The sequence below is a fragment of the Aphis gossypii genome, unplaced genomic scaffold, assembly GCF_020184175.1.
Source record: "Aphis gossypii isolate Hap1 unplaced genomic scaffold, ASM2018417v2 Contig00498, whole genome shotgun sequence".
Taxonomy (NCBI): Eukaryota; Metazoa; Arthropoda; class Insecta; order Hemiptera; family Aphididae; genus Aphis; species Aphis gossypii.
In genome coordinates this window covers 26393-52840 of record NW_026083134.1, presented here as the reverse complement: position 1 = coordinate 52840, position 26448 = coordinate 26393, and the positions used below count along the sequence as shown (strand labels likewise).

The 26448-nt window shown below is 24.0% G+C and overlaps 2 protein-coding genes and 1 long non-coding RNA gene across 12 annotated transcripts; 1 reads left to right on the top strand and 2 right to left on the bottom strand.

Annotated features, from left to right (window-relative positions):
* Positions 1 to 621: 621 nt before the first annotated feature.
* Positions 622 to 7817, top strand: LOC126554431 (uncharacterized). Its single transcript, XR_007606671.1, has 5 exons — positions 622 to 1427; positions 1507 to 1589; positions 1805 to 1954; positions 7509 to 7558; positions 7717 to 7817. It is a non-coding gene; the product is annotated as an uncharacterized LOC126554431 (long non-coding RNA).
* Positions 4590 to 7735, bottom strand: LOC126554430 (proteasome activator complex subunit 3-like). The gene is made up of 6 exons (XM_050209500.1): positions 7498 to 7735; positions 6682 to 6714; positions 6089 to 6204; positions 5910 to 6018; positions 5678 to 5848; positions 4590 to 5005 (listed from the first exon to the last, which is right to left on the bottom strand). Exons 1-6 carry the CDS (start codon positions 7522 to 7524, stop codon positions 4817 to 4819), a joined length of 645 nt encoding a protein of 214 aa, XP_050065457.1. The 5' UTR covers positions 7525 to 7735; the 3' UTR covers positions 4590 to 4816.
* A 2964-nt stretch (positions 7818 to 10781) lies between the features above and the next one.
* Positions 10782 to 18017, bottom strand: LOC114128799 (proteasome activator complex subunit 3-like). 10 transcript variants are annotated; one of them, XM_027993382.2, is made up of 7 exons: positions 14206 to 14642; positions 14011 to 14124; positions 13196 to 13228; positions 12603 to 12718; positions 12424 to 12532; positions 12192 to 12362; positions 10782 to 11210 (listed from the first exon to the last, which is right to left on the bottom strand). In XM_027993382.2, exons 2-7 carry the CDS (start codon positions 14035 to 14037, stop codon positions 11022 to 11024), a joined length of 645 nt encoding a protein of 214 aa, XP_027849183.2. In that variant the 5' UTR covers positions 14038 to 14124; positions 14206 to 14642; the 3' UTR covers positions 10782 to 11021. The 10 variants fall into 10 exon arrangements, with proteins under 10 accessions (XP_027849183.2, XP_050065459.1, XP_050065460.1 ...); XM_050209502.1 differs by lacking the exons at positions 12424 to 12532; positions 12603 to 12718; positions 13196 to 13228; positions 14011 to 14124; positions 14206 to 14642 and adding exons at positions 15690 to 15798; positions 15869 to 15984; positions 16461 to 16493; positions 17275 to 18017; XM_050209503.1 differs by lacking the exons at positions 12603 to 12718; positions 13196 to 13228; positions 14011 to 14124; positions 14206 to 14642 and adding exons at positions 15869 to 15984; positions 16461 to 16493; positions 17275 to 18014.
* Positions 18018 to 26448: the final 8431 nt, after the last annotated feature.

Below are 26448 nucleotides of genomic sequence, written 5' to 3'. Positions count from 1 at the left end.
AAAGCAGTATAGAACCATAATAGATGTTCGAGCGAACGTACGGCATATATTTGTCACCGGCCGACACACACACACACACACACACACACACATTCACGCGCGCCTGCCGTGATTTTTATATTTATGTTGTTTTAATAATTATTTGTGTCTTGTGAATTATATAATAACGTTATGCAACGGCGTTTTATCGTCTGCCGCCGCATTCCGTATCGTCCGTTACTATTATTATAATGTCTTAAGTCTTCTCTGCAGTGTTGATCCATTACGCCCCCTGTACGTGTGCTAATCGCCGTCGGTAAATTTTACTTAAAATTGTTTGTGTGAAATTTTTGTGTGCGCGAAATCGCCACTAAGTTACTTTCCTCGAGTGATATTGTTCGTGCGGGCTAATTGCGACTTTTTTCTTATCATACCTTACGTGGACGGTGTTTATTCTGAGCCTTTCATTGAAGTAAACGAGATGTTAAATATATAAAAAAAAAATTCGTGAAGAGAAATCGCAAAAAATATTTTATTGTTAGGTGGTCAACGTTATGTATGAAAATCAAATCAGAAAACAAATAAATGCTAATGCAAGACATCTAGCATTTTATGTACCTAAATCTAAATATCATCGAAGTTTAATGTTTAAATCAATTTATAAATAATAAAAAAATGTTATCTAATAAATATAATTATAAATATAATCTAATAGAAATAAATTTAATATTGCATAAAATGTATTTTATTATTTTATTGTTTACTTATATAAATTTATAATAATTATAATAGATAGATTGCACTTTGCAGTCTCCACCTTCCAGTGATAAGAAAGTTGATTACCTAGGTCCTAGGTAATTGTTTTATTTTTTTTTACCGTATGCAATGCATGAGTTTTTATTTTATTAGTATTTTTGTCCATCCTAAAGAAAAAACTAAAAATATGATAAAACTTTTATAACTTTATTTTTGAATTCGTATTATGTTTAATTGAGATTGATACAAGACATTTAAAGACTATTAATTTCAATTTCGTAGTGTGAAAATTTAAAAATTCTAAATGTGTAATGTATAAGAGTTCTGGAACGATAAATTTATCTGATGGATCTTAATGAAACGTAATAATACATTCAAATCCATTTTGAATCGGTTTCTGGCTTGCCGATTGCCTCCAAGCGTTTTATCCAACGTGTCTGAAGTGTACGGTATCGTCAGTATGCTGATATATTAGAAACGACAACTGGTTGCGTCGTCTCCATTACATTACAGTGTAAACACTACAAACAGCATGTTATTCGGGAAGCTGTTCGAGGCTGTTTAGTGTGTTTTTTGTTTATTTTCTGTTTTATATCCAAGTTCGTACAGATATCATTGTTGAATATCACTCACGTGCTCACAAGCGCCATTCACTTGTTTGCCACTTATCAGCCGTAATTCAAAATAAAACAGTAAGTATGAATGCACAACCTACACCCTTTCTAATTACCAACATAAAAAATATTTAATTTTAATGATTTGTGTTTATAGTAAGTGATAAACAATAGGAAGATAATATTATAATTTGATATGGAATCAAGAACAACGTTGATTGATTCCACAATAAGTTCCAAGTAAGCAAATACATTATTAGTGTAAAATTACAAATAAAAAATTTACACTTGTTTTGTTTGTAAAAAACTTTTTTTTTTTAAGAACTTTCTGACACTTGGTATTCTTATAATTTATAATATATTATGTATTATTTAGTTTTTACATTGTACCTTATTAAATTGTTAGTTACCTATTTAATAAAAATATATTTGTTTTTTATCGCAATTTATTTTAGGTATAATTATATAATAAACAGTTCTACAGTGTTAATAATTCCACTTACAAGATGTGATCATCTATTCAATCGACCATCTAATATAATAGCTAAACAGGAATTTATTAACAAGACTGACGATTATAATGATAATCAATTATTACAAATTGGGTAAGAATTGTATTTGTTTCATAATATAATAAGAAACTTAATGATACTATTTTAATTTTGATAACATTTAAAAAAAAAATCATTTATTTTGTAATATTTATAAAATATATTATATCTCTTAATAAATAAAAAAATATAATGTAATAATATGCATTACTATAGATATCAATATTTTTTAATAAATACAATAATTTACACATTTTTCAGATGCTTAGTTATATATAAATAATATTTTTCAGATGCTTAGTTATATATAAATAATATTTTTATATAACTAAGCATCTGAAAAATGTGTAAATTATTGTATTTATTAAAAAATATTGATATCTATAGTAATGCATATTATTACATTATATTTTTTTATTTATTAAGAGATATAATATATTTTATAAATATTACAAAATAAATGATAATAGAAAATAAAAAAAAATATATTATATATAATATTACATATTATGTTCTATTACCATTTTTGTATGCACATCAAAATTATAAATTAAAAATTATTCTAATTTAATATTTAAAATATACTAAACAAAAATACCCTCTACAAATAGTTGCATATAAACATTTACTAAACACAATAAGCAAGAAGCAAGGTTGAGCTAACTAAAGAAACCAAGTTTCTTAGGTTCTCAATTTGTCCACTTCTGCAATGAAGAATTGTATATTTTTTAAGATTTTTGTCCTACCTAGCTTTGAAAATTCTGAGTTGATGTTATTCTCACCAAGTATATTATAATTTTTTAATGTGTTTACGATTTGTTCAATTTATTCCAAACTTGGTTTCTTAACTCCAAGTTTTACATTATCTCTACTTGTTTTTTTTTTTTTTTGTTAGGTAGGTAGTGATTGTTAAAATAATTTGTATTATATAGTAGTTTTTTTAAATTGTTCTTAAAGTTATTAACTTTTTTTTTTGATAAAAGATTCATCTTGTAATCCTTCAATATTAAAGAACGTGCTTTATAACCGTATTTTAATGAGTTGTATTTTTCAAAGATTAATCTTTAAATTTAAATTTTTTACTAATAGAAGGGCTAAAAATTAAAAATTTACCAAAGGACTTAAAACATCTATGAACGGGTTAAATAATAATCTCCTTAGCTCCTTTGTTTTGCCAAAAATAAGCAGGTATTTATTTAAATGAATACTAAATAATTATAGATGAGTTAAAAATAATAAAGCTGAGCCAGTGCATTAGAAAAAAAGTACACATGAATACTATAATCACTTATCTTTTCATAAAATATAAAAATAAAATGATGTTATTTAATATTTTATAAGACTGTATGTGAAACCGGAGAAAAAGTAAACATAAACATGACTGGAATAAAATCAAAAAGGATTATATCATTAGTCATGAATTTGAAAGTATAGTTCATAGCGAAGATCATTCTTCAGAATTCATTTTTTTGTATAAATTCAGAAAAAAGCTCTAACTTAGAGGAAAATACATTAACATGCAAGTTTTGTTGTAAGACATTTACTGATAAATTCAGTATAAGAAGACATATGAAAATATGTAGTAGAAAACCCACATTTACATATGATATGTGTAAACAATCATTTCATAAAAAACTACTGTCGATAACTCTTATATTAAATTATACAAAAGACAAATCTAAGAAATATGATATTCGTAATAAAATGTTAATAGAAACGGATATTTAAAAATTCATATGAGGATATATACTGGAGAATCCCTTTTTACTTGTGATATCTGTAATCAATCATTTCATTATAAAGCACTATTTTTAACAAGTCAATAGTCACATTGACATTTTTTCATGGGCCCCAACACGAACATGTTCAGTGGGGCCCAATATCTTCTTGAAGAATACATAAAAATAAATATTACATACAATAAAGTAGAAAACTCTTACAAGTGTAAAGCACGTTTAAAAAAATTTGCTAGTAGCTCAAATGTCAAAATTCATATGAGAATTATACAGGTGAAGAGACATATAAATAAGATATATGTAATAAAGAATTTCTTCATCAAAGACATTTTGATATTCACATGATCAAGCATACTGGGTTGAAACCTCATAAATGTGTTATTTGTAAAAAAGCATTTAATTTAAAATTAAGATTGATAAACCACATGAGAATTCATAGTAGTGAATAAAACAATAAGAAAATAACTACATATTAGAAAATGTACATATTTCATGAAGTTGTATTAGTAATTATCTCATAACCAATGTCGCCTATAATATGTAATCTCTTAACAGACTTTTTTTAAAATCATAATTTAATAGAAAAATATAATATGTGATACCTGACTTGATAATTCACATGATAGAACTTAGAATATTTAGTGTTATAATTCAAATAAAATAAAATAATAAAAGATAAAAAATAAAGAATCTCAACTACCTTTGGTAATATAAAACCTTTAAAAAAATAGTACACAAATAAACTAGCAATATTTTTGTACACCAATAAATTGCAGACAAACTTAAATACTTTTAACACATTAATATAATATACAGTAGTACCAGGGAAGCGTAGAAAAACGTTCCATTACAATATTATTGTCTGTCATAATATATTGTCTGGTCAAATAAATCTAGAATTTAATAGGATAGGATGCATGTAAACTGTAAATTAGAAACATTAAAGACATAATATTATTATTTATTACCATGCACATCTTAAATGTTGAACTGAAGAAAACATGTTGTATAATATCTATTCTTATTGTTAAAATGTTGCTTATATTTTCGACATAAAAATGAATATATTGAGGGAATGATAAGGGTATAAATTTAAATTTTAAAGTTTTGAGAATGAAGGCTAGAAATTAGATATATCTCTAGTCTTCGTTGTTATTTTTTGTGTATGATCTTACTGTACTTAATAAAGACTGTCATTGTTTGATGACCGCGGCTTCTTTATTTTGTCAAAGTTTTTGATGACTAGTTCATGCATTGTAGAATAAGAATTACGGGCTTCGTGCATGGCAAGAGACATAATGAAGTATTGTTTTTCGTCCAATTCTGCAACAGCATACTGATAGTCTTCAATGAATGGGTATTTGCAAACCTGAAAAAAGTGATTTAAATTATTAAAAATCTCATTTATTTAGTTACAACATAAAATTTAAAATGTGTTATTTTATATTTATAGATGTGTTTTATACATAAAACCAAATTTTACATTGAATATTTGAAATTTGAAAAGTAACTTGTTAGTATTTAAAAATAGTAAAATAATTATATCTTAAATGTATAAATTAAACTTTAAATTCATATCAAAAAGTTATTTTTCTGAAATGCAATATTTTATTTATGACAATAATAGTTATTCTATGATCATCGCTAAATTTACTACACAATATTGCGTTGAAAATTGTTTTTATTTGCTCCAGAATTTTTTATATCAAAATAAATAGAATTGAGTTTATAATCTCAATACATGTATTTTTATATCATAAATATGTATATATATATATTGAATTTGACAGTTTTGCAGGTTGTTTGTACTAGTGATTTTATCTCAGAACGATTATTGTATTGGTGTATCATCCGAGAAAGTAGCAAGAGTAGTGTTGTTGAACCAAGATAGATCTGTTGTATAGACATAGAAAAGTCGGGAACAGAATACTGGTTTGTAAATTACATAGAATAAACCCAATTAACTAATCAGCAATCTAGTAATTTTCAAAAACCTAGCAATACATTAAACATAATTTTAACTATTAAAAATAGTACAAACCTTGGAAATAAGTGATGCACGAGCTGAATAGTAGAGCGTTATTTCCAAAAGAGATTTGGTAGTTTTTATTTCAACCTCGTTTATAGCAGAAATAGTTTCTTCTTGCACAGATACTCCAAAATTATTTCCATCTTCAATTTTCGGTATTAATAAGGATACCCACATTATCAACTAAAAATACAAAAACAAATGAATGTGATAATTGTGTAAATATTATAAATATTTTACGAACAGCTTTGGCATCTTCGGCTAATTGTGCGAGATTGGGTTTAACAATTTCAATAACTTCAACAATTTTCTTATTAGACGGTATGAGTGTTTGTCCCGAAATTGTATCTGATCTAAAATCAAAAAATTGTTTAAATATTTAATAATTTTAAACCAAAGCATAATAATATTCAATACAATTACTTTTTAATAAATTCACAGTTCATGTCATTTGAAGCAATTTTGAACTCAGGCATTTTGAGTAACTCGTTTAAATGTATAATTCGTTCAGGAAATTTTTGAACTAAACGATTCTCTGTCTACAATTTAAATATAAAATAAGTATTAGAAACTTTAACACCATATATTCTTAAAATTATACAAGATCTTTATAATTTCATTTTATATGTTAAAAGTATTACATTAAATTTGGTCTCGATAATTAAAATATGAAATACAAATGTATAATATACAGATATTGAAAAAATGTTCAACAGTTATAAATATATAACTTATAAAGCTATAACTAAAAGATAATCACTATTGAAGCATTATTTTTACAATTCATTTTTTTTATCAATAACTATAATATGATATAAAATCATATTTATCATAAGAATATTTGATAATTTAAAAATTGATAATAGGATTTATTCTAGTTGAGTAAAGTGTACAAAAATTGTTACTTTTGGAAACATGAAAATATACTAGATTATACAATACATGTTAAAACAAAAATGGTAGAGATCTGCAGACACAAATTTAATCTTACAAGTAAAAATAGTTTCAATACATACGTCAGCCTGCAATGTTTCATGTAATTCTTTTGCCTGAAAAACATAAATAATTAATAAAATATAAATAATAAGTAGAGAATTGTATGTAGAAAGTAAATAACATGATGATAATCTTAATGAAATTAATTTGTGAAAAAGTTTTATTACAAGATTTAATTGATGTTTGACCATGTTAATGATGACTGCAGAGCACAGATTTATATGAAGTAAAAACCATTGAATATGTACTAAAAAATCTAAAATACACATAAATATATGCACTAAAATGTTAAAATATATAAGTCAAATAAAAAAAAATATTTTTTAAACAATAGTGAAATAATATCGATGGTTAATAGTGGTCGTAATCAATATTTTTTTATCTTGGTATAAATATTTTATTTCCGCAATTATTGATCGAAGATCATATTTGGGAAAACCATTTATATCTTTAACCATACCGATTAATTTATTTTAATATTAATTGAAGCTATGAAAAAATAATATTTTTTTCTCATATTATACCTAATAATTGTATATATTTAAAAAATGTATTATAAAAATATGCACTAAAAAAGTTTCATTTTCAAACCGCTATGCCATGAAACAAGTATTATGCTCACTTAGCATAATATTATCATATGATTAACCAGAATAAATATGCAAATGCATACAAATCCATGCTGTAACGATGAGTTTAATATACAGTACACTAAAAATCTGAAACGCGAGTAAAATGATCTCTAAAAATTTTCGATTTTTAGTTATTCCATCAATCATATTGTATTGATTATTTTCAACTGATTATGCAGAAAAAATATATATTAATTAATTCACCTGTTTTACAGCTTCAGTTTGGGCCATTTTCTGTGAGTGAACAATTTGGTAATTGAAAGTTGTATGTATTCTGATGGAATCGATTGGAATATTATAGTATTTAAAAACGTAAATTTTAATCAAGTAGCGAAAGTGTAAGGCGGCTCTCTTACGTTATAATATTAACTGTTATAAAACAAACTAACAGCACAGTCAACTCACTGTAAATCTGTATCCTAGGTCAAAGACAAACACTTAAAGCAATTATCGTAAGAACTAAGCAGTAAGAAGTGTTGTGTGTAGGTAATAGTCGGGCATCGTACAGAGGACCCTGCGATAACAGCCAGATTTCTTATCATGGATTTCTCATGGAGTAAACGTATAAATCGTGGCCGAACGAAAAAATAAGTATAGCAATTATGAAATATTAATACTCAGATAAAATATTTATTTTATTTATTTATTAATTTATAAAAAGGGTTTTGTACCCAATGACCATCTTCAGCCGGTGTTGCATCATGATTGCTAAACGAGAGAGGTTAGGGTTATGTTTTGAATGTCTGAAGGAGTGCAGCGTGCTAGTAGCAAAACTATCCCCTAAATCTATTTCAAAAATTATTTTGACCCAGGTGGGAAATTTGTTTACTCAAAGAATCGTAGTGAGACTTCACAATTCTGGATGCTTTTTTAATTAATTTGTAACTTTTGTATTTTGAATTTAGTGTTCGAACTTTTAATTTTTGTTATTGGCCCTCGTCGCCGTTGACGTCTACCCGTCGAGAAACATAGTTATCACTTATCAGTGTTTTCACTTTGACAGGCGAATGGTGAAGAGGTAACATAACATTTTGAAAAGTATTGTAGGCGATCAGATACAACTCATCATCGACTACTGTTTGAGATGTTAACTGATCCCAATCTCGAGCATTCAAACCGTTTATAAATTGTATTACAAGGATTTTTAGTGTGTTTGTAATTTATTTGCTTATATAATTATATATACTGCCAAGAAAATATTATTTTATGTGCATAAAATATATTAATCAGGTATCATGTATTCACATTTCACACACTATTTGAATGTCCTTAATTTATGCAAATACTTATGCTATAAAATTTCATATTAGTTTTTTAAAATAAACATACATAAAAGCAACGGTTTTTAAAATATTTCTACATTGCCTATATTCATACCTATTTTATAGTATACGTTTATAATAAATATACATAATTTATCCAAATATTTTAAATCCTGTAGAATTGTACTTAAATAATCAATAATATAATAATATGTAATAATATGTTTATAAACACTAAGCTACAATAAATTATACTTAAACACCAACTTAACCTACAATCACTTTAATTATTTTTAAATATTTAAATGTTAAATTTATTCTTGAACAAATTTAACGTACTCATTATAGCTAATTAATAAACTATTCATTTTACACATTTTGCAAATTATTAACAAAAGTCATCATTAATAAAAAAATAAAAATATATATATTTAATAGCCTTTGCATTTCATTATTTGGTTGGTTCAAAAATGTATATATTTATAAATATTATGTAATGTGACTTACCTAATTTATTTAAATTGTTTTCCCTTGCATGACATAAAATGTTGCAAAATTAAAAATATATAAACAAAAAACATTATACCAATATTGATAGAAAAATAAATGTTAAATAAGATACCTAATACCTATAATTTATTTAATCTAATAATTAAATCCAACTAAAAATACACTGTTACATTTTATCAAAGCAATGTACACTTGAATTTCAGAATTTGTTGAATATATATGTATTTAATCACCAATTCACCTAAAATAGTAAAATATAGTACAATGATATACATTATAGCAAATTAAACAGTGTATAATTAATAAAATGGGATCAGTATTTAATAATAATATAATAAACAATATATGCCAAGCATTAATTTATCAAAGTATTAACAATGCTTTAAACACATTTTTAGCAAATGGAAGAATTATTCAAAGAACCAAACAACTTCTTGAAAATGATATAATTTTTATCTTCTTGTTCTAGTAGTTTTTGACCTTTGGGTAAAAACTGGGACTTACTGATTAAATCCTATAAATTTTGATTGGCTTTTATGGAGAAAAATTTTAGAGATTTAATTGATTTAATTAATCACGGTAGTAGTAATGGAAATTTTAATTAAGGTACTTTTGCCTGGAAACTGATTTTTGAAGAAAGTTTGATATTATTTACACATTGTGTTGTTGTAATATCTTTTAATGTATTATTACTAATTGAAAATCTGTACATGAATCATAGGAATAAATTGGACGAACCATTAAATTAAGAATTTATCTAACTTAATTTTACTCGAAACTTACAAAATTTAATTCAAATTAAATAACTTATAATCCTAATATAAAAATAATTTCAGATTGTCTTATTTGTTGATTAATAAATAGTATAATTTAACAGGGTAGGTGATATTTTTTAATTTTTTATTCATCACGGTTTTTATATTTTGTGTATAGAGTACTTGAATATCAAAGAGTATCAAGTCGAAGTTATTGCTATGAAATAAGTGTAGTAATTTATGTACCTAACATATCTATTTAAAAGTACAATATTAACCAGTTTTTGATGATAAAAAAATTTATAAAATGAATAAGTAATATATACAAGAACTTATCTAAAAGTAATATGTAGATATTGAAGAAGTATAACATAACTTTATTGAGAATTCTAGCAGTGTATATATAGTCCAGGATATTTCACAGTATGTTTAAATCTTATACAAATATTGAAACTTAACTGAATTTTGGTTTTTGGTATATATACTTATGTGTTGAATGAACCTATCTACATTATATAATAAATTATAATTTTATTTGATAACCAAAATTACCAACTAATTCACCTACCAATCAAATAATCTCCAAATAATAATTATTTATTGTTTTTTTCATATTAATAATAACAATAATAATAATAGTAATAGTAATAATTTATTACAGAATCAACCGATAATTTGAACATTAAGTTTTTTTTAACGATTGACCTATATTAATAGAAATATCAATCAGTCAGTCTTAATCAACTGGTTGACGACCCCTGATGTAAATAGTAGATATGCTAAAAAAATCAATACTACTAGTTAAAAGAGATACTAAATCAAGAAGACATAACAATTTTCGATCACTTTTTTCAATTCAAATATTATTGTCTATGTCATAATATATTGTCTGTTTCACATAAATTTAGAATTTAATAGGATTGGATGCATGTAAGTTGTAAATTAGTGTAAATTAGAAACATTAAAGAAATAATATTTTTATTTATTACCATGCACATCTTAAATGTTAAACTGAAGTAAACATTTTGTATAATATCTTATTTTCATTGTTAAAATGTTACTTGTATTATTGACATAAAAATGAATATGTTGAGGAAATGATAAGGATATAAATTTAAATTTTAAAGTTTTTAGAATGAAGGCTAGAAATTAGAGATATCTCTAGTCTTTGTTGTTTTTTTTGTGTATGATCTTACTGCACTTAATAAAGACAGTCATTGTTTGATGACCGTGGCTTCTTTATTTTGTCGAAGTTTTTAATAACTAGTTCATGCATTGTAGAATAAGAATTACGGGCATCGTGCATGGCAAGAGACAAAAAGAAGCATTGCCTTTCGTCCAATTCTGCAACAGCATACTGATAGTCTTCAATCAATGGGTATTTGCAAACCTGAAAAAAGTGATTTAATTTATTAAAAATCTCATTTATTTGTTTTTGTCATAAAATTTTAAATGTGTTATTTTATATTTTTATATGTGTTTTACTACTAGTAACTAGTTAGTATTTAAATATAATAAAACAATTAATACCTTAAATGTATAATTTTAAAAATTTTTCTAATTCATATTCATTAATAAAAAGAAATAAAAGTATCAAAATTCTTATTTTGAGTATTAATATTAACAGAGCCACTTAAAATCTCTACCCTTGAATGAACAGGATCATGAATTATTTTAATTTTAGAGAAATCATAATTTTTCTTATCAACTTATAAATCATTTTTAATAAGTGTTAAAATATACAACAAATAAACTGTCTTCAATCATTATTTTATAATTTAGTATTTACTTATATTTCTTTTTTTATTTCATTTGTAAAAAACAGTCAAGGAGGGGATTTAGGTATTTAATAAAACTATGTATGGGGATTATTTGGTAATTTAGGAGAATAGTAAGAATATTTTTAGGGTTGAAACTATAAGTGACATAAATAGATTTGATTTTGTTAATTTTATTTTTATAAAATGATCCACTATTCAAGTTGAATTTGGTAGTTTTGCAGGTTGTCTGTACTAGTGATTATATCTCAGTTAGATTAATTTATGGCAGTACCGTCCATTTAAGTAGCTATGGTAGATCTGTTGTATAGACATAGTAATGTCGGGGAAGAAAAAATGATTTTGGAGAGCACCTGCTTTTATAGGATATTGAAATATTTCTCATTCACATCATATTTCAAAATTTTAAATTATATTGGAATTATTTGAGGGTCAGAAATAACGAAGAGGGCATTAATATTATTTTGATGTAAAAACTCATTACACTAACACATAATTTCTCAGTCTTACTAACATATAACATATAAAAGTATTGTAACATCATAGTATAATAATTACATAAACTAATTCCAATTAATAAAATTAGTACAAACCTTGGAAATAAGTTGTGCACGAAATAAATTGTAATGTGATATCTGAATTAGAGATTTGCCTGTTGTTATTTCAACGTCGCTTATAGCAGAAATAGTTTCTTCTTGCACAGATACTCCAAAATTATTTCCATCTTCAATCTTTGGTATTAATAAGGATACCCACATCGCCAACTAAAAATACAAAAATAAATGATTGTGATAATTGTGTAAATATTATAAATATTTTACGAACAGCTTTGGCGTCGTCAATTAATTGTTTGAGATTGGGTTTAACAATTTCCATAACTTCAATAATTTTTTTATTGGATGGTATGAGTGTTTGTCCCGAAATGAAATCTGAACTAAAATCAAATAATTGTTTAAATATTTAATAATTTTAAACCAAAGCATAATAATATTCAATATAATTACTTTTTATTACATTCCAATTTCATGACATTTGAAGCAACTTCGAACTCAGGCATTTTGAGTAACTCGTTTAAATGTAATATTCGTTCTGGAAATTTTTGAACTAAAAGATTCTCTGCCTATAATTTAAAATTAACATAAAAAAATTATAATAAGTATTAAGATTTAGCACTTGAACACCATATATTCTTAAAATTATATATTTTTATTTTATATGTTCAAAGTATTACATTAAATTTGATCTCGATAATTAAAATATAAAAAATAATATACAGATATTGAAAAGATGTCAACAGTTATAAATATATAATTTATAAAGCTACAACTAAAAGATAATCACTATTGAAGCATTATTTTTACAATTCATTTCTTTTATCAATAACTATAATATGATATCAAATCATGTTTATCATAAGAATATTTGATAATTTAAAAATTGATAATAGGATTTATTCTAGTTGAGTAAAGCGTACAAAAATTGTTACTTTTGGAAACAAGAAAATATACTAGATTATATAATACATGTTGAAACAAAAATTTTAGAGATCTGCAGACACAAATTTAATCTTACAAGTAAAAATAGTTTCAATACATACGTCAGCCTGCAATGTTTCATGTAATTCTTTTGCCTGAAAAACATAAATAATTAATAAAATATAAATAATAAGTAGAGAATTGTATATAGAAAGTTAATAACATGATGATAATCTTAATGAAATTAATTTGTGAAAAAGGTTTATTACAAGATTTAATTGATGTTTGACCATGTTAATGATGACTGCAGAGCACAGATTTATATGAAGTAAAAACCATTGAATATGTACTAAAAAATTTAAAATATACATAAATATATGCACTAAAATGTTAAAATATGTAAGTCAAATAAAAAAAAATATTTTTTAAACAATAGTGAAATAATATCGATGGTTAATCGTGGTCGTAATCAATATTTTTTTATCTTGGTATAAATATTTTATTTCCGCAATTATTGATCGAAGATCATATTTGGGAAAACCATTTATATCTTTAACCATACCTATTAATTTATTTTAATATTAATTGAAGCTATGAAAAAATAATATTTTTTTCTCATATTATACCTAATAATTGTATATATTTAAAAAATGTATTATAAAAATATGCACAAAAAAAATTCATTTTCAAACCGCTATGCTATGAAACAAGTATTATGCTCACTTAGCATAATATTATCATATGATTAACCAGAATAAATATGCAAATGCATATAAATCCATGCTGTAACGATGAGTTTAATATACAGTACACTAAAAATCTGAAACGCGAGTAAAATGATCTCTAAAAATTTTTGATTTTTAGTTATTCCATCAATCATATTGTATTGATTATTTTCAACTGATTATGCAGAAAATATATATATTAATTAATTCACCTGTTTTACAGCTTCAGTTTGGGCCATTTTCTGTGAGTGAACAATTTGGTATTTGAAAGTTGTATGTATTCTGATGAAATCGATTTGAATATTATAGTATTTGAAAACGTAAATCTTAATCAAGTATAAAAAATGTAAGGCTATATGTTATAATATTAACTGCTATAAAACAAACTAGAAGCACAGACAACTCACTGTAAATGTGTATCCTAGGTCGGACACACACACTTGAAGCAAATATCGTAAGAACTAACTAGTGAAAAGTAAAGTGTGTAGGTAGTAGTCGGAAATCGTACAGTTGGACGTTGCGATAAAAGCCAGATTAATTCTAATGGATTTTTCATGGAGTAAACGTATAAATCGCGCCGAACGAACATGCAAGTGTAACAACTTTGAAATATAAATACTTAAATTAATTTTTTAATTAATTTATTTATTTAGAAAATGGGTTTTTATCCAATGACCCTCTTGAGCCGTTGTTGCATAGCAAATCGAGGGAGGTTTACGTTTTGAATATCTGAAGGAGCGCAGTGAGTAAGTAGCAACACTGGTAGCCAGGTTTTAGGGGCCAGTAGGACTAAGCGGTTCCTTTGAAAAATGATTTTGACCAAGGTGGGAAATTCTTATAATAAAATAATTGTAGTTGGACCTTACATCATCTATCTTACCTACTATATTATCTTTACTTAATCTATACTGATATCAGATATATTTGTTGTGCTATTTTAGTATTTAAGCAAGTTATGGCCATTTAAAGATTGTAATCTTTTTTAAATTTGTTTTTAGAAGAAAATATACAATCTATATAATGCTGTATATTATGATTATATCTACGAAAAAAAAAAATAAAACATGAAATACATAATTTGGGGAGAGAAGCCACCCACTATTGATTTGTTGACATTTATCATTTTGCCAACCCTGATATAAATATTATAAGTTCGTGCGACCCAAGTACGAAAACCAGGTGCCCTAAATAGCATTACAGGACAACACACACACACACACACACACACATTCACGTGCGCCAACCGTTATTAGATTTCGGAAGAACGTCGAGTGATGAATGTATTACTTTTACAATGATGTGTGTTGTTTTTATGAGTCTGTATACAGTTTAACTAGTCGAATTAATGCACTCATATCAAACTTATTAGGTTTCTGATGACAAAATGAATATCCTTGATACATTTTTTTTTAAAATAACAATTAATCATTGAAGGATGTGAACCACCCTTTACAAATAAACTATATATTTGCTATGTCATATTTTAATCAAATAGGTATTATCATTAAATATAAAATTATAGGTAACATTGGAAATATAATGAGTGAATATGTAAATAACAAAAATACAAAGTATAAAGATAAAGTACAAATCACATAAATGTAGTATTAAGCATTAAAATCAATAGACAATAATGTTCTAAACATATACAATCATAAATTATCACATAACCCTCAGTATGTAGTAACTCACTCATAAAAAACATAGGATTTTCATATTTATAAAAAGGAACAAAATAAAAAAAAACTAGGGTAAATGTCATGATATGTATATCATAGATGTTATTTCCATCTTCAATCTTTGGTATTAATAAGGATACCCACATCGCCAACTAAAAATACAAAAATAAATGATTGTGATAATTGTGTAAATATTATAATATTTTACGAACAGCTTTGGCGTCGTCAATTAATTGTTTGAGATTGGGTTTAACAATTTCCATAACTTCAATAATTTTTTTATTGGATGGTATGAGTGTTTGTCCCGAAATGAAATCTGAACTAAAATCAAATAATTGTTTAAATATTTAATAATTTTAAACCAAAGCATAATAATATTCAATATAATTACTTTTTATTACATTCCAATTTCATGACATTTGAAGCAACTTCGAACTCAGGCATTTTGAGTAACTCGTTTAAATGTAATATTCGTTCTGGAAATTTTTGAACTAAAAGATTCTCTGCCTATAATTTAAAATTAACATAAAAAATTATAATAAGTATTAAGATTTAGCACTTGAACACCATATATTCTTAAAATTATATATTTTTATTTTATATGTTCAAAGTATTACATTAAATTTGATCTCGATAATTAAAATATAAAAAATAATATACAGATATTGAAAAGATGTCAACAGTTATAAATATATAATTTATAAAGCTACAACTAAAAGATAATCACTATTGAAGCATTATTTTTACAATTCATTTCTTTTATCAATAACTATAATATGATATCAAATCATGTTTATCATAAGAATATTTGATAATTTAAAAATTGATAATAGGATTTATTCTAGTTGAGTAAAGCGTACAAAAATTGTTACTTTTGGAAACAAGAAAATATACTAGATTATATAATACATGTTGAAACAAAAATTTTAGAGATCTGCAGACACAAATTTAATCTTACAAGTAAAAATAGTTTCAATACATACGTCAGCCTGCAATGTTTCATGTAATTCTTTTGCCTGAAAAACATAAATAATTAATAAAATATAAATAATAAGTAGAGAATTGTATATAGAAAGTTAATAACATGATGATAATCTTAATGAAATTAATTTGTGAAAAAGGTTTATTACAAGATTTAATTGATGTTTGACCATGTTAATGATGACTGCAGAGCACAGATTTATATGAAGTAAAAACCATTGAATATGTACTAAAAAATTTAAAATATACATAAATATATGCACTAAAATGTTAAAATATGTAAGTCAAATAAAAAAAAATATTTTTTAAACAATAGTGAAATAATATCGATGGTTAATCGTGGTCGTAATCAATATTTTTTTATCTTGGTATAAATATTTTATTTCCGCAATTATTGATCGAAGATCATATTTGGGAAAACCATTTATATCTTTAACCATACCTATTAATTTATTTTAATATTAATTGAAGCTATGAAAAAATAATATTTTTTTCTCATATTATACCTAATAATTGTATATATTAAAAAATGTATTATAAAAATATGCACAAAAAAAATTCATTTTCAAACCGCTATGCTATGAAACAAGTATTATGCTCACTTAGCATAATATTATCATATGATTAACCAGAATAAATATGCAAATGCATATAAATCCATGCTGTAACGATGAGTTTAATATACAGTACACTAAAAATCTGAAACGCGAGTAAAATGATCTCTAAAAATTTTTGATTTTTAGTTATTCCATCAATCATATTGTATTGATTATTTTCAACTGATTATGCAGAAAATATATATATTAATTAATTCACCTGTTTTACAGCTTCAGTTTGGGCCATTTTCTGTGAGTGAACAATTTGGTATTTGAAAGTTGTATGTATTCTGATGAAATCGATTTGAATATTATAGTATTTGAAAACGTAAATCTTAATCAAGTATAAAAAATGTAAGGCTATATGTTATAATATTAACTGCTATAAAACAAACTAGAAGCACAGACAACTCACTGTAAATGTGTATCCTAGGTCGGACACACACACTTGAAGCAAATATCGTAAGAACTAACTAGTGAAAAGTAAAGTGTGTAGGTAGTAGTCGGAAATCGTACAGTTGGACGTTGCGATAAAAGCCAGATTAATTCTAATGGATTTTTCATGGAGTAAACGTATAAATCGCGCCGAACGAACATGCAAGTGTAACAACTTTGAAATATAAATACTTAAATTAATTTTTTAATTAATTTATTTATTTAGAAAATGGGTTTTTATCCAATGACCCTCTTGAGCCGTTGTTGCATAGCAAATCGAGGGAGGTTTACGTTTTGAATATCTGAAGGAGCGCAGTGAGTAAGTAGCAACACTGGTAGCCAGGTTTTAGGGGCCAGTAGGACTAAGCGGTTCCTTTGAAAAATGATTTTGACCAAGGTGGGAAATTCTTATAATAAAATAATTGTAGTTGGACCTTACATCATCTATCTTACCTACTATATTATCTTTACTTAATCTATACTGATATCAGATATATTTGTTGTGCTATTTTAGTATTTAAGCAAGTTATGGCCATTTAAAGATTGTAATCTTTTTTAAATTTGTTTTTAGAAGAAAATATACAATCTATATAATGCTGTATATTATGATTATATCTACGAAAAAAAAAAAATAAAACATGAAATACATAATTTGGGGAGAGAAGCCACCCACTATTGATTTGTTGACATTTATCATTTTGCCAACCCTGATATAAATATTATAAGTTCGTGCGACCCAAGTACGAAAACCAGGTGCCCTAAATAGCATTACAGGACAACACACACACACACACACACACACATTCACGTGCGCCAACCGTTATTAGATTTCGGAAGAACGTCGAGTGATGAATGTATTACTTTTACAATGATGTGTGTTGTTTTTATGAGTCTGTATACAGTTTAACTAGTCGAATTAATGCACTCATATCAAACTTATTAGGTTTCTGATGACAAAATGAATATCCTTGATACATTTTTTTTTAAAATAACAATTAATCATTGAAGGATGTGAACCACCCTTTACAAATAAACTATATATTTGCTATGTCATATTTTAATCAAATAGGTATTATCATTAAATATAAAATTATAGGTAACATTGGAAATATAATGAGTGAATATGTAAATAACAAAAATACAAAGTATAAAGATAAAGTACAAATCACATAAATGTAGTATTAAGCATTAAAATCAATAGACAATAATGTTCTAAACATATACAATCATAAATTATCACATAACCCTCAGTATGTAGTAACTCACTCATAAAAAACATAGGATTTTCATATTTATAAAAAGGAACAAAATAAAAAAAAACTAGGGTAAATGTCATGATATGTATATCATAGATGTATTAACATCATATTATATTATAATATAAGTAATATTGACCTCATAAAATAAAGTTTGGAAAAAATATGTTAATAGGAGATTTTAAAAATTGCAAAAATAAAAATTTTTTCTTAGGATTATTTGTAAATACACCATAATACTTTTTATTTTGCTAAAAAAAAAGTCAAAATTTATCTTAACATTTGAAACATTTGCCATTATAATAAAATGTTAATTTTACCTACATAGAAATAGTTTGGAAAAAATATGGTTATATGATATAATAAAAAATTGCAAAAATAAAAATTTTTCCTTAAGAGTATGTGTAAATACACCATAATACTTTTTATATTGCTAATAATATAGAAATAATTAATTTTACACATTTAAAATTTTTGCAATTATAATAAAATATTTATTTTACCTATATTAAATATAATTTAGAAAAAATATGTTAATAGGACAGTTCTAAAAATTGAAAAAATAAAAATTTTTTCTCAGGATTAGGTGTAAATACACCGTTATATTTTGTATTTTGCTAATAAAAAATTCATAATTTATCTTAACATTTGAAACATTTTATATTAAACTAAAATGTTAATTTTAACCACATAAAATATAGATTGGAAAAAATTTGTCAATAGAAGATTATGAAAAATTGAAAAAATTAAAATTTTTTCTTAGAAATATTTGTAGATACACTGTTATACTTTTTATTTTGCTAATAAAAAAGTCATAATTTATCTTACACATTTGAAACATTTGCCATTAAAATAAAATGTTAATTTTAAAAATTATATTCTCAGGGTAACACTATGTAATTAAAATAATCTTTTAAGGATGTGTACCACCCTTTACAAATAAACTACATATTTGCTTTGTCATATTTTAATCAAATAGGTATTATCATTAAATATAAAATTATAGGTAACATTGGAAATATAATCACTGAATATGTAAATAACAAAAAATACAAAGTATAAAGATAAAGTACAAATCACATAAATGTAGTATTACGAATTAAATCAATAGACAATAATGTTTTAAACATATCCAATCATAAATTATCACATAACCCTCAGAATGAAGTAACTCTCTTGTAAAAACGTATGATTTTCATATTTATAAAAAGGAACAAAAATAAAAAAAACTAGGGTAAATGTCATGATATGTATATCATAGATGTATTAACATCAAATTATACTATAATATAAGTAATATTGACCTCATAAAATATAGTTTGGAAAAAATATGTTAATAGGAGATTATAAAAAATTGCAAAAATAAAATTTTTCTTAGGATGATTTGTAGATACACTGTTATATTTTTTATTTTGCTAATAATATAGTAATAATTAATTTGACACATTTGATATTTTGTTATTATAATAAAATGTTAACTATACCCACATAAATATAGTATAGATAAAATATGTTAATAGGAGATTTTAAAAAATTGCAAAAATAAAATTTTTTTAAAGGATTATGTGTGAATATACCGTAATACTTTTTATTTTGCTAATAAGAAAGTCATAATTTATATAACACGTTTGAAACATTTTCCATCAAAATAAAATGTTAATTTTAACCACAAAAAATATAGTTTGGAAAAATATGTTAATAGGAGATTATGAAAAATTGAAAAAATTAAAATACTTCTTAGAACGATTTGTAGATACACTGTTATACTTTTCATTTTGCTAATACTTCAGTAATAATTAATTTACACATTTAAAATTTTTGCAATTATTATAAAATGTTAATTTTACCTACATAAAAAATAGTTTGGAAAAAATATGTTAAAAGAAGATTTTAAAAAATTGCAAAAATAAAATTTTTTTCTTAGGATTATGTGTAAATACACCGTAATACTTTTTATTTTGCTAATAAAACAGTAATTATTAATTTGACACATTTGAAATATTTGCTATTATAATAAAATGTTAATTTTACCTACATAAAGTATAGTTTGGAAAAAATATGTTAATAGGAGATTTTAAAAATTGCAAAAATAAAAATTTTTTCTTAGGATTATTTGTAAATACACCATAATACTTTTTATATTGCTAATAAGAAAGTCATAATTTATATAACACATTTGAAACATTTTCCAATAAAATAAAATGTTAATTTTAACCACATAAAATATAGTTTGGAAAAAATATGTTCATAGGAGATTTTAAAAATTGCAAAAATAAAAATATTTTCTTAGGATTATGTATAAATACACCGTAATACTTTTTATTTTGCTAATAAAAAAGTCATAATTTATCTTACACATTTGAAACATTTTCCAATAAAATAAAATGTTAATTTTAACCACATAAAATATAGTTTTTAAAAAATATGTTAATAAGAGATTTTAAAAAATTGCAAAAATAAAAATTTTTTCAGAGGATTTTGTGTAAATACACCGTTATATTTTATATTTTGCTAAAAAAAAGTCATAATTTATCTTAACATTTGAAACATTTGCCATTATAATAAAATATTAATTTTACCTACATAGAAATAGTTTGGAAAAAATATTTTTATATGATATAATAAAAAATTGCAAAAATAAAAATTTTTCCTTAGGGGTATGTGTAAATACACCATAATACTTTTTATATTGCTAATAATATAGTAATAATTAATTTTACACATTTAAAATTTTTGCAATTATTAAAAATGTTAATTTTACCTACATAAAAAATAGTTTTGAAAAAATATGTAAAGAAGATTTTAAAAATTGCAAAATAAAATTTTTTCTTAGGATTATGTGTAAATACACCATAATACTTTTTATTTGCTAATAAATAGTCATAATTTATCTTACACATTTGAAACATTTGCTATTATAATAAAATGTTAATTTTACCTATATAAATATAGTTTGGAAAAAATATGTTAATAGGAGATTTTAAAAAATTGCAAAAATAAAAATTTTTTCAGAGGATTATGTGTAAATACACCCCGTTATATTTTATATTTTGCTAATAAAAAGTCATAATTTATCTTAACATTTGAAACATTTGCCATTATAATAAAATATTAATTTTACCTACATAGAAATAGTTTGGAAAAAATATTTTTATATGATATAATAAAAAATTGCAAAAATAAAAATTTTTCCTTATTGGTATGTGTAAATACACCATAATACTTTTTATATTGCTAATAATATAGTAATAATTAATTTTACACATTTAAAATTTTTGCAATTATTATAAAATGTTAATTTTACCTACATAAAAAATAGTTTTGAAAAAATATGTTAAAAGAAGATTTTAAAAAATTGCAAAAATAAAAATTTTTTCTTAGGATTATGTGTAAATACACCATAATACTTTTTATTTTGCTAATAAAATAGTCATAATTTATCTTACACATTTGAAACATTTGCTATTATAATAAAATGTTAATTTTACCTATATAAAATATAGTTTGGAAAAAATATGTTAATAGGAGATTTTAAAAAATTGCAAAAATAAAAATTTTTTCAGAGGATTATGTGTAAATACACCGTTATATTTTATATTTTGCTAATAAAAAAGTCATAATTTATCTTAACATTTGAAACATTTTCCATCAAAATAAAATGTTAATTTTAACCACAAAAAATATAGTTTGGAAAAAATATTTTAATAGGAGATTATGAAAAATTGAAAAAATTAAAAATACTTCTTAGAACGATTTGTAGATACACTGTTATAATTTTTATTTTGCTAATACTTCAGTAATTAATTTTACACATTTAAAATTTTTGCAATTATTATAAAATGTTAATTTTACCTACATAAAAAATAGTTTGGAAAAAATATGTTAAAAGAAGATTTTAAAAAATTGCAAAAATAAAATTTTTTTCTTAGGATTATGTGTAAATACACCGTAATACTTTTTATTTTGCTAATAAAAAAGTCATAATTTATATAACACATTTGAAACATTTGCCATTAAAATAAAATGTTAATTTTACCTACATGGAAATAGTTTGGAAAAAATATGGTTATATGATAGAATTAAAAATTGCAAAAATAAAAATTTTTTCATAGGATTATGTGTAAATACACTGTTATACTTTTTATTTTGCTAATAATATAGTTGTTCGCGGCAAACATAGTGCTTATCGCTTATGCGCGACGACGACACCGTTTTAATTGTTTTTTCCTCTCCATTTTCCACTCCGTCTTCTACCTTTTCATTAAAAATTATCTCAATATAAATATACTATTTATATTATATTCATTATCTTTATGTTTCTATTATATTATTTAATTGTTGGTCAGCTTTGCCGTTTATACATTATCATATGTTATCTCTTATTAATTCATCTTTATAATTATTGTTTTCGTTCTCTGCGGCCAACGCCCTTTTTTTGTATTATTATTATTGTTTTTTTTACGTACCTTTTATGTACGTTTTTCGTTTCTTGTTGTTTTGTTAGTCGCATTGAGCGCAATAACGTACTTTACAATTATTATTATTCTTACTTGATTTTTCACTCACGGACTGTCTTCACTGTGAAGACTCAAATCAACACCCTCATACCACGACCCACTTCGTAAGTTTCTTCACCATATCACCACCTCATCCATTCTTTCACCATAGCCAGCGTGCTCCGAGTACTGTGCGACGCGACTTCACCACCACTGCAGTACCACCACTGAGAGCGTCACCGCGTAAGACCGCCAGCACCCACTGTGGGTTGTGTGAGAGACCGCGGCGGTCGTCCAGTTGTACCTGTCACCAGCCAACCCGTCACCAGCACGCCACCACCTACCTTAGTTATAAGTAGTTTTTAAGTTGCCCCATTGATAGTTCCCCCCTGTGGTCATTGTACCAGACCGGATCGACCACAGGGCCTTCAGCCCTAAATAAATAAATTGTACCATCCTTCTTCCCTTGTTTTCTCACATACATATATTTCTCTACAGCTCCGCCGTGTTGTCGACAATCACATATAATGCCTACCTTCAATATATAAGGCGCGAGTCTATTTGGTTGCCTAAACGCCACTTAACCGGCGTTTAGAACCGGAGTTGGCCGATTTTTGGCCTACAATGTTCTCGGTCAGTACCGAGTGGTGCTTCGGCCCAAAGTGTTGGGCACATACAATAGTAATAATTAATTTTACACATTTGAAATTTTTGCCATTTAAATAAAATGTTAATTTTACCCACATAAAATATAGTCTGGAAAAAAAATGTTAATAGGAGATTTTAAAAAATTGCAAAAATTAAATTTTTTTCTTAGGATTATGTGTAAATACACCGTAATACTTTTTATTTTGCTAATAAAACAGTAATTATTAATTTGACACATTTGAAATATTTGCTATTATAATAAAATGTTAATTTTTACCTACATAAAGTATAGTTTGGAAAAAATATGTTAATAGGAGATTTTAAAAAATTGAAAAAGTAAAAATTTTTTATATGATTATGAATAAATACACCATTATATTTTTTATTTTGTTAAAAAAAAAGTCAAAATTTATCTTAACATTTAAAACATTTTCCATTATAATAAAATGTTATTTTACCTACATAGAAATAGTTTGGAAAAAATATGGTTATATGATTTAATAAAAAATTGCAAAAATAAAAATTTTTCCTTAGGAGTATGTGTAAATACACCATAATACTTTTTATATTGCTAATAATATAGTAATAATTAATTTTACACATTTAAAATTTTTGCAATTATAATAAAATATTTATTTTACCTACATAAAAAATAGTTTGGAAAAATATGTTAATAGGAGATTTTAAAAAATTGCAAAATAAAAATTTTTTCAGAGGATTATGTGTAAATACACCGTTAAATTTTATATTTTGCTAATAAAAAAGTCATAATTTATATAACACATTTGAAGCATTTGCCATTAAAATAAAATGTTTATTTTAAAAATTATATTCTCAGGGTAACACTATGTAATTAAAATAATCTTTTAAGGATGTGTACCACCCTTTACAAATAAACTACATATTTGCTTTGTCATATTTTAATCAAATAGGTATTATCATTAAATATAAAATTATAGGTAACATTGGAAATATAATCACTGAATATGTAAATAACAAAAATACAAAGTATAAAGATAAAGTACAAATCACATAAATGTAGTATTACGAATTAAAATCAATAGACAATAATGTTTTAAACATATCCAATCATAAATTATCACATAACCCTCAGAATGAAGTAACTCTCTTGTAAAAACGTATGATTTTCATATTATAAAAAGGAACAAATAAAAAAAAACTAGGGTAAATGTCATGATATGTATATCATAGATGTATTAACATCAAATTATACTATAATATAAGTAATATTGACCTCATAAATATAGTTTGGAAAAAATATGTTAATAGGAGATTATAAAAAATTGCAAAAAAAAAATTTTTCTTAGGATGATTTGTAGATACACTGTTATATTTTTTATTTTGCTAATAATATAGTAATAATTAATTTGACACATTTGATGTATTTGTTATTATAATAAAATGTTAACTATACCCACATAAAATATAGTATAGATAAAATATGTTAATAGGAGATTTTAAAAAATTGCAAAAATAAAATTTTTTTAAAGGATTATGTGTGAATATACCGTAATACTTTTTATTTTGCTAATAAGAAAGTCATAATTTATATAACACGTTTGAAACATTTTCCATCAAAATAAAATGTTAATTTTAACCACAAAAAATATAGTTTGGAAAAAATATGTTAATAGGAGATTATGAAAAATTGAAAAAATTAAAAATACTTCTTAGAACGATTTGTAGATACACTGTTATACTTTTCATTTTGCTAATACTTCAGTAATAATTAATTTTACACATTTAAAATTTTTGCAATTATTATAAAATGTTAATTTTACCTACATAAAAAATAGTTTGGAAAAAATATGTTAAAAGAAGATTTTAAAAAATTGCAAAAATAAAATTTTTTTCTTAGGATTATGTGTAAATACACCGTAATACTTTTTATTTTGCTAATAAAACAGTAATTATTAATTTGACACATTTGAAATATTTGCTATTATAATAAAATGTTAATTTTAACCACATAAAATATAGTTTGGAAAAAATATGTTCATAGGAGATTTTAAAAATTGCAAAAATAAAAATTTTTCTTAGGATTATGTATAAATACACCGTAATACTTTTTTTTTGCTAATAAAAAAGTCATAATTTATCTTACACATTTGAAACATATTCCAATAAAATAAAATGTTAATTTTAACCACATAAAATATAGTTTTTAAAAAAATATGTTAATAAGAGATTTTAAAAATTGCAAAAATAAAAATTTTTTCAGAGGATTTTGTGTAAATACACCGTTATATTTTATATTTTGCTAAAAAAAAGTCATAATTTATCTTAACATTTGAAACATTTGCCATTATAATAAAATATTAATTTTACCTACATAGAAATAGTTTGGAAAAAATATTTTATATGATATAATAAAAAATTGCAAAATAAAAATTTTTCCTTAGGGTATGTGTAAATACACCATAATACTTTTTATTTGCTAATAATATAGTAATAATTAATTTTACACATTTAAATTTTTGCAATTATTATAAAATGTTAATTTTACCTACATAAAAATAGTTTGGAAAAATATGTTAA

Excerpts from the sequence above, each read along its gene's own strand:
- LOC126554430 (XM_050209500.1), bottom strand. The coding sequence starts at position 7,524 with ATGGCCCAAACTGAAGCTGTAAAACAG. Across the intron at positions 6,205-6,681 it reads ATGAAACATTGCAGGCTGAC|ACAGAGAATCGTTTAGTTCA; the intron begins GTATGTATTGAA and ends TTTAAATTGTAG. Across the intron at positions 5,849-5,909 it reads TAGCCGAAGATGCCAAAGCT|TTGATAATGTGGGTATCCTT; the intron begins GTTCGTAAAATA and ends TTGTATTTTTAG.
- LOC114128799 (XM_050209502.1), bottom strand. The coding sequence starts at position 17,301 with ATGGCCCAAACTGAAGCTGTAAAACAG. Across the intron at positions 16,494-17,274 it reads AAACTGAAGCTGTAAAACAG|GCAAAAGAATTACATGAAAC; the intron begins GTGAATTAATTA and ends TATGTTTTTCAG. Across the intron at positions 15,985-16,460 it reads ATGAAACATTGCAGGCTGAC|GCAGAGAATCTTTTAGTTCA; the intron begins GTATGTATTGAA and ends TTTAAATTATAG.